At 35.0% G+C, this 13,066-nt stretch overlaps 1 protein-coding gene across 6 annotated transcripts in view; it reads right to left on the reverse strand.

Annotated features, from left to right (window-relative positions):
• Positions 1-13,066, reverse strand: part of RAPGEF6 (Rap guanine nucleotide exchange factor 6) — a 198,127-nt gene that overhangs the window by 67,445 nt on the left and 117,616 nt on the right. For all 6 annotated transcript variants that reach the window (XR_837223.3, XM_031448949.2, XM_031448951.2 and 3 more), the window contains exons 14-16: positions 11,738-11,941; positions 8,818-8,926; positions 866-1,106 (exon numbers count right to left, since the gene is read on the reverse strand). Coding sequence is in view for 5 of the 6 variants with exons in the window: in XM_031448949.2 (XP_031304809.2) it covers positions 866-1,106; positions 8,818-8,926; positions 11,738-11,941 (554 nt within the window). In the remaining variant the exon portion in view is untranslated. The remainder of the gene's footprint in view (positions 1-865; positions 1,107-8,817; positions 8,927-11,737; positions 11,942-13,066) is intronic.

A 13,066-nucleotide genomic window follows, 5' to 3' on the forward strand; every position in this document is an offset into this window, starting at 1 on the left:
AGAAACTTGTACTACTTTCAATATTTCTATTTCTGGACATTCTAATTTATAATAAATGTGTGAAGAATAAAGGGTTTCTGATACGAATTCCTTCAAGGCAGGGACTACAATTTCCTGCTCTATAATTATCACCTGGCACAGTGCCAGGAACTATCAGGAGCCAAAATAAGTATTAAGTTGAATATGCTTTCTTTCTTTCACTGATTCATTGTCTTAACTTATTCAAAAGGTATTGCCTACTATGTTCTAAGTATTGTATTTGATTAGAACTTTTGTGATTACTTTAGGAAGTAGATAATATGAAATATACAGATATAATATACATTAGAGTAATTTCCAATCATGGCACTGGACTTATCAGTATCTTACAGACCTTAATTTAAAATCCTGAGGTTTTTCTCACTTTTGGTAACATCTCATTATGGAAAGAGAAAAAGGTATGATTAAAAAGGTCAGCTTTAGAATTCAGGAGGGAATAAATAGCACAACAAGAGAAAGATGATTTAAAAGACAAAAAGTAGTATTACTGAATGTGTCTCAAGATTTAAGGTGTCCAAATTTGTAGATCAAGAGACTGAAAATGGACCAAAATTATACAAAAACGATTTCTTAAAATGAGCAGTCTTTTCTAAGATTCAAAACAAGGCTAACGGAAGAATACATTATCTAACAATAGTAATTTCATGGAAAAGATACAGAGATATTCAGAATTTATTCTTACTTATTTACGGATTGCTTATAGATTTTGATGCACTGATTGTAAAAAAACAAAACTGACTCAAACCTCCCTTCCCCCTCCCCGCCATAAAAAAAGCTTCACAGTCAACGGGAAAATGCCTACGTAACAGAGACTGTCATTACCTACCTAAATAGTTTTGGAGGCAAGATACTAAATCTTGTTTTATCCAAAATTTTTCTGATTTTATTTCTTCCACCAGAAACAGTATTTGCTTTTACTTTCTTATTTCCTTTCTCCTGTGTTGTCTGTTCAATATCTCCTGGTACATCTTGAATTGAGTGCCGATTACTTTTTTTTTCAGCAATTTTGGGAATATGAGGAATACCAGATTTCTCCTGTTCAGTCCTACTAAGTAACTCTTTGAACACTGTGAAAATAAATAAATAAACTTGTCATTTTTTTCTTCTCATTAGAAAGTTTTTGTATCAACAACAAATTTTAAGGATAACATAGTCACTTTCTATCATTTGGCCTTTCACAGCCTCATTCATTAAACATTAAGGAATTTACACCCATCCTTTATTTATCAGCTACATCCACTTTTCAGTTTTTATACCTGATTGTACTTCTGAGTTGTCCAATAGTGATAAAAGAAAGTCACTGGGGAAAACGGAAATGAAGTGGGCAGACTGCCAACATGTTTCAAAAGCCCAGGGGTTCCTATTTAGGTAATAAGCAATATAATTGCTAATCAACCCAGATATTACAGAAATAGATATTTAGATTCTATCATTTATATGTTAATCCTTTATCATGATACATATCATTTGAGATGAGATATAAGTATATTAAGTCAGGCCTAGTTTTGTAAAATTTAGCCATCAAAAAATGGGAAGAACTCTGCTGGACCTGCTTTTACCAGAAATAAGTAGTACTAAATTTTGTAATATATGACAATTTCCCCCAAGTGACATCTATGAGACTTAAGTCTCTCAGTAAAGTGAAAGTTGCTAACAAGAATTCACTACAATAAGTAAAAAACCCAATCATCTGTAGATAATCTTCTATCAACCCTAAGTCTGGTGAGTTACACTTCATCCTTAAGGAGGGTGCAAGTGCAGTGGAGCACTTGCCTTTCTAGCCATCTCTTTGCCTATATCCAGTTTTTTACCTTGTGAGAGAGGCTATACATCTCTGGGATCAGATGAAAGAAAGACAAATCTGTGTAAAGCTATTTATCTAGAAGCTAGTGGTATCTTACTTTCCAGTTAGGGGAATCTGTGTTACCTGTTTTTTAATTAAGTGATGTCATGATAAAGATTTTCTTTTTGGCTATTCTTGTTTTAAACGCGTGTTCTTAAATAAGACAGATCAACTGCTAGAGAAAAAAAAATACTAAAAAGATAAATGCTAAAGTAGAAGACAGCATTTCTAAAACCTCATGGTACCTGGGAGGGGTCTGAATGAAAGAAAAGTGGTGACTGCATATTCTTGAATACGCAGGTCTGTTCAGCCACGTAAGATGCAGAACTCAGCTTATCAGTAGGAATAGCTATGAGCAGTATTACTCTGTACCTTTATAAAAGAAAAGCTATAAATTGTATAAATGTGCACACTGAAACCTCAACCACAGAGAACTGTGATCTTTTCTGTTGTTTTGGGAATAAATATATAGTTTCCCACAACATCAAAGGACTTAAAAGATTCAAATGGACAAAGCCTTAAGAACTGATGCATAACAACGTAAGTAGCTTGGTATTTAGTTGTAAAACTGGACCATTTTGGAAATTTCAACCAGGCTGATATCACATTACCAAAGTACATTGTAAGCTTATAAAAGGCACATTTTCTGTCTTGAAGATGATAGAAATCTTTAGGAGTCACCTTTCAAAGACACTCTGCTTGATTAAAATACAGTAAATTCTTCTCGGTTTTTAAAAAAAATTTCACTTTAAGTCATGTGGTAAAGATAAAAAATATTTACTGATCTATCAACACATCATGCACTATGCTAGATGTCTGCAGATGCTTTCTGTTGTAGAACATACAAAGATACATGGTACAGAGAGAAGTTAATGAGAGGAATGAGTTAAGACAGAAAGAAAGGGGAAATCTTCCTTAATTAAGTCACTGAATAAGAAGAAATCAGTAAAGTGAGTAGATTTTAACTAGGCAAAGGGAAGAGAAGGAGGAATGATCCTAGGTAGAGGAAATTTCAATCTTGAAGTCCCTATGGTAGAAGAAAAGTTCAAGAAAATGAAGATGACTGGAGAACAAGGTAGACAAAGGGACTGATAATCATGCTAAGAGTAAGGTATTTGAAATTTCTATTAAGAGCAAAGGAAATCCTTGAGCAGCAGATATCTGTGGCTGCAATATACATGTAAGGTGACTCCATAGTGTACAAAGTAGTTTATATCTTCACTGGACTTGTGTACGCAATTCTAAGTAAAAATCCATAGGACTCGTGATTTGTAGATAAAGAAATGACTGCTAAATTTTAAAAAGTTAGTTAAGGACAAAAACTAATGGATGGTAAGCAAGTGTAATTACAATACCATTGAACATCAGTGTCAGATATACGAATCAGAAATGAAGATGGCCAAGAATAAAAGAAATGTTTAATAAATTTGACTATATAAAGATTAGAAATTAATAACTCTCTACATATATGCATTTGTGTATGTATATTACACATACAAACTAAAACAAACAAGAGAAAACAAAAGACAAATAACTTGGGGAAAATATATGCAACCTATAAGACAAAAAGATACTGTTCTTTAGACTTTCAAACAAAGCAATAAAAGATGAGTAACTCAATATAACAATGGACAAATGAAAAGACTTCATGAAAAAGAAATGTTAGCACATTAAAAAGGTGCTCAACCTCCCTCATTACTAAAGAATGTGTATCAAGAACTATAAAGTTGATTATACCCACTGCAGAGGCATTCTTACATGTTGGTGAATGAAGTGTATGTAGATTGGGGTAAACTTTTAGAAAGTAAAACCACAGTAACTGTCAAAGTATTTCCACCTTGAGACTGGTATGGTATGGTTCCAACATGTCTTTCTTTAGTAGTTTAATTTGCAAAACATATGCATGTGTTACTTTTATTAAACAATTAAAATGCTCATAATAAATTATCTGAGTGGGGAGATTTCTTAAAATGTTAGAAAGCTGTGAAAGCCAAGAGGAAAAGACTTCCAGTGAACGCACAACACACTTATCTGCTTGGGGTGTAAGGCTAAAGAGCTGAGCTCAAAATTTCTCAAGGGCAGAACTTCTTATAAAAAAGAGACAGAAAGCGACCAGACTCTGAATCAAGAGACTGGAGGTGGGGGTAGGGGTAGGAGGACAAGGCTGAAAAAGCAAAGTGAAATTTCCCACAATCTCTCAGTGCTTAGAGACAAAGTTCCATTAGAGGAAGGGCCTACATCAAGCACATGACAAGTCTTGTTCTCAACTTGAAACCAATGGACACAGTCTAAATAATTCTGCAACGCAGCCTGATCCAGCTCAATTCCCCTTACCCTATGTGATTAAACAGAGGAAATGGCAAATCCTATCTGTGAGAAAGTACTAATTTCACCACTAAAGTTCCTTTATATACAAAGTACAGCATACAATTAAAAATTTTAGGACACACAAATTAAGAAAATATAACTGATAGCCAGAGGAAAAAATAGAATAAGAGATAATCCAAATGTTGGAGTTAAGACAAATATTTTATAATAATCATTATAAATATATTAAAGAACATAGAGGGAAAGAGATAAAATGGATGAAAAGATCAAGAAGTTCAACAGAGAACTGGAGTTTATAAGAGATCCAAGTAGGTATTCTAGAACTGAAAAATACCTAAAATTCAAAGCATGTGTTTATCAGTAGCCTAGACACAGTAGAAAATATAACTGAGACACAGGTTATTAGAAAATATCCAAGCTGAAACAAAAAAGAAAAAGAAAACAAATGGAAAAGACTAAAACAGACTGTAAGAGATACATGGCACACAGATCTCCTAACATATAAATAACTGATTCCCCATATGGAAGGGAGAGAGAGACAGGCAAAGGCATTATCTGTAGTAATAGTGACTATGAAATTCCTAAAATTGATGAGTGACATCAATGTACAAATTCAAATGCTGAGCAAACCCCATACAAAATAAAAACAAAAGTCCTACTTGTATCCTATGGAAAAGGTTGGTATTTTTGTTTATCCTTCTGTGGGTTGTGGTTTCAGTGTTCAATTTTCAAAGCTTTTGTAATGCCATACAGATCTATCTACTCTGTACCACCTAGTGGTCAGTCTGGGACCTGAGCAGAGGTCTACTTGTGCCAGCTCTCAGGTCTATGTGTATACTAAATAGGATCAGATTCAGGCACCCACAGGATGGGAATGAGTCCAGGATTTCATAAATAACTTGATGGGGTTGTTTCCTCCATCTCAGTTACCAACCTGGTACTTTCCAGTTCCTTAGGCTCCCTTTTTTGGTCCTCTAGAGGGAAACTATCCACTGTTGTGCCTTACGGGCAAGTAAAGGACAGAGAGAGTTGAGGGAAAAAGCAATGAAGCTTGCCTTGTCTTTTTGGAGCCACAGCTCCACTAAAGGGGAATATTCCCCTCCCTCAGAATTTTGTCAATGCCACTAGGTTGCTTGGAGGTTGGGCCTGAGAGAATAGAGGAAAAAGAGTGAAAAAACAAACAAACAAAAGCTGTGGGAATTCCCTAACTCTGTCTGAGCTTTAGGAGTTCTCTTTCCACTCAAGCCAGGCTTCTCCTGGATGTTTCTCAGTCTGCACCATAATACTCACATCGAGATTTCAGCTTGCCTTGAGTTCAGTCCAGGGGATAATGGAGTGAAAAAAATGGTAAACTGACTTCCAGCAGTGGTACTCTGAATTTACCAACTTCTCAAATAGATGGGCCATGATTCTGCCGGGGTTTTATTGTTGAGTTGAGGGGGAGATGAAGGTTGGCATGTGCTCGCTCCATCTTACCCAGAACTGATTTTTATCTTCATGGACATAAGGATATATCAAACAGTTCATTAAAGTCTATTTTTTGATATTCTGGAGCTCTGTGGTACTGCTTCTGTTGACTCTGGCTTATATTGATTTTTAAGAGTGCCTCACAACCTTTCTTTGACTCTGTATTTGAAAAATTATTTTTACCAATGATAGGTTGCTGCTAGCATCCTCTACAGAGGATTTTTACTTTTTTTTGCCAGGCACCCAAGAACCAGGGTGAGGGCCAAAACCTGAGGTTCTTCTGAGCTGCCTAGAGTACAGGTCCACATTCACTTTAGAGTGAGATATTCAAATTCCTAACCCTGAACAATTGTTGTTACGCTAAGTGTTCTGTCCTTTGGTGGGCTCTACACTATAAACCTGCGAGTTTACTCAGCAGCTCCTTCTCTCAGCTCCATTTAATGTGAATAGGAATATAGCCTTGGAAAAAAAGAAATATTCTTTGGGGGCACAGTCTCAGGACTGGGGGTAAGGGATTTGACACATCCAGAGTTGGTGCTTTTAGCAACTGCAGGATTCCCACTCTTTCACCTTTTCCTGGGAGTCTGAGGCTCAGTCTCTCAGTTGTCTTTTCTGTACTAATAAATGTCCCACGGCAGACACAACTTCGGTTTACCTCTTTAAGGTCTGATTTCCCCTCTGTTCAATGGCAGGTAGCTTTTCACTAGTCTAGCTCTTTTAGTTGTTCTGGGTCAATACTGGAAACAGAAAGTTGACAAGTTTTTTACACTAATTTTTTTCAGATTATAGGTAGCCCTTTAAATTAGGAGTCACATCCTTCTTTCATTCTGGGATGGCCTCAGCTATTGTTTCCTAAATAATCTCTTCTTTACATTTTCTTTTAGATCTCCTGGAACAGTGTTCAATTCTATTTTTTGTTGTTGTTCTATAAAGTTGATTTCCTCAACTTTATTAGCTATTCCTTCTATTCAATGTTCTTGTCTTTGCTACTAAAATGTCTTTGCATATTTTATTTTCAGAATTTTCTTTCTCAAAGACTGTTGTTTCTTTTTTTCAAACATCCTGTTTTAAGGAATGAATTTTTAGATTTCTCTGAGCAGAGTTTCAGAAATGGTTTTCTTCTCTTCCTCAAATTAACTATTTTCTCCAGAATCTGTAAGTTCACTTAAAGGTTCTCCATCATGTCCCCTCAGTAACCCTGGTTCTCCTATGCCCAGTGAGCTCTGGCTGTCAGTTTTAATTAATACAAAATGATCAACTATCTAGTATCATCTAAACAAATCTGTTTTCCAGTAATAGCTTTCCTTTTCATAGGTGTACTGACTCTGAACTCTACGCAAGATGCCCTAACTGCGCAACTGTGCTTCACAGTAATGCCACAGTTACTAGGGCTTTATTCCAGGCACCACATCCAGACTGAAATGTTCCACTTCTACAAATGTTTTACTAATATTCGTTTGAGATACTCTTTAGTATTTTGCATGGGGAGAATGCTGGCTGATGACACTCTGCCTGGAGTAAAAAGAGACGTCTTGAGGGTACAGGCCCATTTCTACAGCAGCGTGTGACTGCTACCCTCTGCAACATGCAATCTAGAGCTCTGCTCGGCAGTTGTTTCTCACCATTCAAAGAGTTCTGAGGTTGCGATTTCTCTGCCTCTTGCCCTTCTGCTCAACTGTTTTTGTCTCAGGGTCCATGTTGTTAATTACTATATTATACTACCTCTGTATTGATACACAACCATATTAGATACCAGCTAGCAACTACCACTGTGCCAGGCACAAAAAGTTTATACATACTGATACTTATATGAAGCCCATGAAATAGAGTTGGAGAAACTGAAGCTTGGAGAGATTAATTTGCTTCAGGTACCAGAGCAGAGCAAGCTCTGCTTTCATATTTTTCAAACTCAGATTCCTTTTAGTTTAACCCAAAAGTTGATGTTTCTAGATACTAGTCCAAAGTCTAAGAAGGAGGGAGGGTATAGCTCAGTGGTACAGTGTGTACTTAACAGGCACAAGGTCCTGGGTTCAATCCCCACTACCTCCATTAAAAAAATAAACATAATTACCCGCCCCCCCTCCAAAACACAAAAACAAAACCCCAAAATCTAAGAAATCAAAAAAATTGTGAAGGTTTACTTACTTATTCTATGCTAATTTTATATAACAACAGAAAACTGCCAAGAGACAGCTGTATGCCAGATTTAGCATGACTTAATTCGGTAAAAGAGACTCAAATGAAAAGAGGAAAAATACCTAGTGTTTCACTTTTCATTATGACTAAGTGCAGTTACGGAGGGAGGAGCCAAACTGGGGAGAAACACACACACTTCCTTTTCCATAGGCAGTTTTAAAATTCAACTATTGTTTCTCAAGCTGCAACCTAAATGATGCAGAGAATTTTTTTCCTTCCTATTTCGTAAGGACTCTGAAGTTTTCAACTGTTACACTGTTTTTACTGTTGCCTTCTCAACTTCAGAGAAAATCCTATAGCATCTAATAACACCAAATCACAGTAAGTCTTCCCTAAAAGTTTAAAAAACAAATTAGTAGATTAAGTTAAAAGTACAAGGTCAGTCCTTGCTTCATTCAAATATTAACATGATCAATACACACTTTAGGCACAGTAATCAACATTTTACATAGAAAGGTAGAGTATACTGTTATTAAAAATCAGTAAAATTCACTGATTAATTTAATGTTCTACTCAATTTATTTCCGTAACACAGCTAATCTGGCATTCATATTATTATTTCAGAAAGCTAGCTAAAACAACAGATGTAGACTGATATGCACATTAACAAGGGGAAAAAAGCCTGATTATGACTTCTAAGTTTCATTCAATATCTCCGAAGTACAGTACATAATAGATATTCAGCAAACAGTTCATAAATGACTAACTGAATGTAGTTGTACAGCTATTTTAAACCTTATTATGATATCAAAATAATTAAATACAAGTAAAAAATATTCTAGAATACATAATATATCTCAACACTAAATATTCCTAAAATGCTCAAATAGGTTAGACAGAAACATGTTTTCAGCATTTAACTATGCTCCTTTTCATTGTATGACTTTCTTCTTAAAAAAAAAAAAAAAAAAAGCTAACATTTTTTTTTAAACAACAAAACTCACCAAAAATGTTGGTCTTTACAGTAAGTGCAAGATGAGTATTATTCCTCAAAATTTCAAGGGCTTTCACAAATGTTATATTCTCAAAGTTTTGTCCATTTACTTCCATTATCTTGAGAAAAGTATTTGAAAAATACAAATTAAGACAGAAACAGTATTAGTTACTCCTGCAACCTTAGATTTAATGTTGAAAAAATAAAACTCAAGTAAAATGCACCCATAATGTGAACAATTGTTGCCTCTCTGAGAAATGGGACTACAGTTCAATTTCTTTCTTTATATTGTTATATTTTCCCAAATCTCTACTAATAAACATTTTTTTAAAGTTCATTCCCTCTGGGATCATGTAGAAAAAAATTTTTTAACATAATATTTTATATATGAAAGAAAAATTTTAATCATGTCATATCAGCTCATAAAAATTGCCTGTGTACATACATAACAAATTTTAGTGAAGTATTCTAAATGCAAATTTGCTGCACTTAAAAGAAAGGCAAATTCATTTAAAACTTGTACTCTTAATACATCTAATACTGTTTCCTGCTACTGACTGAATCAAGCAGTCAAAAATCAACAAGCACAGCTGTGATGGGGTCTTTTTCCATTTGACACTGCTGATCCTTCACATCAGGGCTTCCCAAACTTGGCTGTACCTTAGAATCCCAAAGGAATAAGTACTAATTCCAAGGAAAAAGGACAAAGAGATAATGAGAAAAAAAAAAAAAAGCACCGAAAACAGATCTCAAGGATTGACACAAAGATTTCAAAAGGATTTAAAAAAAAAGTTAGAAACAAGGTATTAGGAAAAGAAAACAACAACAAAAAATCACAGAAGCAAAATTCCCAGCAATCATAAAATTCTTTAGTCTACATACTGAAATGGATTATCTAGTATCATGCAAAGAAAAAAAAAAGAGATCAAATTTTTTAAATATATCCTAATGAAAATTTTGAATTCCAAGGACACAGAATAAAAAATCTATAAGCATCACTGCAGAGGTTGGTGGGGAGAACCAAAAGGATTTAGAAAAGAAAAATAAAGGTTGATTTGGACTTGGTGCAATACTAAGATGGTATGATACTGTTCTGTAACTTCAATGTTCACAGGGAAAAATAACTGCAGTCAAAGATTTTTATGCTCCACCAAGCAAAAGCATCATCACACTCGTAAAGACACACAGAACTATAGCATTCATTTGCTCTTCTTGAAAAAAATACTAAAAGAGGTACGAGGTGTACTAAGAGGCAATTGTGAGATGAATCAAAATAATGGTGACATGGTATAGATGAAGCAGAGGTGATCAGTGAAACCAGTAAGGCAGGTGTAAATGTCTAAATGATTGCTTGTGTTAAGTCTATGAAACTTAATGAAAACTTCTAAGTATTCTTAAAAGAGAAGATCCACAATGTGAAAAAATGACTTATAATCTAGAGCTAAAATGTCAGATAATTAAGAGAACTGAGGGAAGAAGTAAAAACATGATACATTTCTATCTTCTCAAAAATGAAACCATTGGATTTCACTGTTGTTTTTTTCCCTGTGAAGAATGAGATTCTTGAACATGTTTACAAGAAAATACTAGAACAATTAATATAATGACTCCAAGTTCCTAGTTACTAGAGTACTACTTAATAAGTAGTCTGGAGTAATGCCCAGAAATCTTTAATTTAAAAAGCTCCCTTAAGGGAAGGATATCATTAAAACTCTATATGAGTTTTTTTTCTTCATTACATAATTTATTTTAAAATTTTAAAATATTTTATTATGATGTAAGTTCAGCTAATTATGTCAGTCTCCTAACCCCTTGCATGACTGGTATTTGGGCTGGATAACTCTGTTGTGTCGCTGCCTTGCTGTGGGTGTTGCAGGCTACTCAGCAGTATCCCTGGCCCCTGGCCTCTACTACTAGATGCCAGTAGTAATTCCCAAGTTATGAAAATCTAAAATAACTCCAGACATTGCCAAAAGTCTCTTGGGTGACAAAATCATGGTTGGCTGAGAATCGCTATTCCGAAGTATACAACTTTTCATAATGTGAATGCCCTCATAATTTAAAAAAAAGATAGTACAGTCTGGCTAAATGCAAAATAAAGTCACGTTCTAAATGAATGAATGAAACAAAAAAATTTTAATGGAAAAAGTAAACTTCCCAAGTGATTCAGCTAGGTTTGAGAAACCACTCTTCAGTGTGCATCAGAATCATCTAGAGAGCTTTTTTCAAAATACAGATTCCCAGACCTCATCTCTGGAGAATGTGATTAATACGATCAATAAGAGGAATCATGTTAAGGTGGGCCTACGAATTGTATTTTTAGTAACAAGGTTCTCGGTAATCACATTTTGAAATAGATTGTTCTATGGTTACCTCATGCCTGTGTGGAAAGAACAAATCCCTATCAACTTCCTCCCAGTGTCTCCTTCCTTTTCCTAGTCCTTTACCTGGCTAACTCTGCTGATGCTATTAGTTCTGTTACCATATAAACTTTATTTAGACAGAAACCATCATTTATGATGGTAATCTTTGGCCATTCATATTTTAGAGTGCTATGGGTAGAAGTGCTCGCTCCTTCCAAACATGCAAGGGTGCTAACTCACATACTGGTATTTCTGGAATACTGTGAAGTTGCCAGCTGATACAGATTCCTATCCTAGGAGGATGTGCAGGACGATTCAGGTTGATGGTGACCAGACTACCATGCTGTTTCTGGATATACTATATCAAATTTTCCATTAAAAGTAACGGATATATGACAAATATATTTTTAAAATAAACCATTTAAAAATACCACCTCTAAAAAGAGGCTCCAATTTTTTTTTCCTTAAATTGATCATGTTTACTTGAAGAAATATCAGATGAGAAGCAGACATATTACTTATTACTTATACGAAGGTTTTAATTAAAGTGGTTGGGTATTTACTTACCTGATCACCACGTTTCAGTCCCACATCAGCAGCTTTGCTACTTGGTTCCACACATTCAACAAAAATACCAAATCCCTTCTCGCTCCCTCCATTAAGGCTGAAATGCAGAGGGGACTCTCGGGAAGCCTTTTGCAGCACAACCTGTCTCCACTTAGCCTTTGCAGCACAGGCAATATTCAATAACCGGAGATGACCATTCATTTTCTAGAAAGCGGAAAAGGGAAAGATGTATATAAATGTATAGATCTACTCCTAAAAGCTTTAAAAATTCACCTAAAATTATTAGAATTAGAACTGTATTTGAAGCAGAGTAAAGAACACGTAAGCAGGGATAAATAAAACTGAAGGAGGGAAACCTTCCATCCTAGAGCACTCTCAAGAGTAGGATCTCTTAATATGATTTTTTTTAAACTTCTAGATAATCACAGGTTAGAAAAAATTTCGAAGTGATGTCTCATTTAGAGAGGAAAAACAAAAAAAAAATCTTCATTTTCAGAGCCTTCCTGTAAAATACTCTACTGTTATCTTGCTTATTTTCTGGCTGTGATATACAACCAGAACTTTCTAAAACCTTTATTTAAAACCTTAAAGGGTTTGAATCACCTTTCCAAATACTCTCTAATATTCAAGTCTCCATCTCTCCCAGAAATATTATTTCTATACATTTTATATCTTCCTTATAACTCAATAACTTTCAAACTTTCATATTCTAAACCAGTTAAATATTCAACTATTCTCAATCTGTGTAATAAGTGTAAATCTCATGTGCATAACAAGCAGCCAGCATTTTTTCAGGGCAAGAAACATGTCTTACGCCTGTTCCAATCCTACATAACCAGCCTGGAGTATAAAGTAGAATTCAATAAATACTTGATGACTGACTTGATTACTGGGGAAAAAAAAATCCCTTAATCGTAAAGCAGTTTCTATTTTCCATAAGCTCCTTGAATATTCACACAGCCAGCACTGGAAGATCCAAATGATGTTGGTGAGCCTCTACAGCCTCCTGATCAAGTTCCCTGTCCATTCCCCCCGATTTGTATAAAGCAGATGTGCTGCTGAAAAGGCTACAGGAACCAAAGGGTAAGGAAAAGGACAGAAATATCTGCCAATTTCCCCTTCTTTATTCCACTTCTACTCTATGAGTAATAACAATGCTTCTTGAGCATTTACTATGTGCCAGGTTTTGTTTGCAGATTCTTATGTTTATCAGCTCATTATAATTCTTATGACAGTCCCAATAAACTAGAGGCTGCTACCTATAAAATAAGACAACCAAAGAATGTAAGATTATGCAACTAGTCCAAATTCCCACATCCAGCAAGTGGT

The sequence above is a fragment of the Camelus dromedarius genome, chromosome 3 (genome assembly GCF_036321535.1).
Source record: "Camelus dromedarius isolate mCamDro1 chromosome 3, mCamDro1.pat, whole genome shotgun sequence".
In the NCBI taxonomy this organism is placed as follows: Eukaryota; Metazoa; Chordata; class Mammalia; order Artiodactyla; family Camelidae; genus Camelus; species Camelus dromedarius.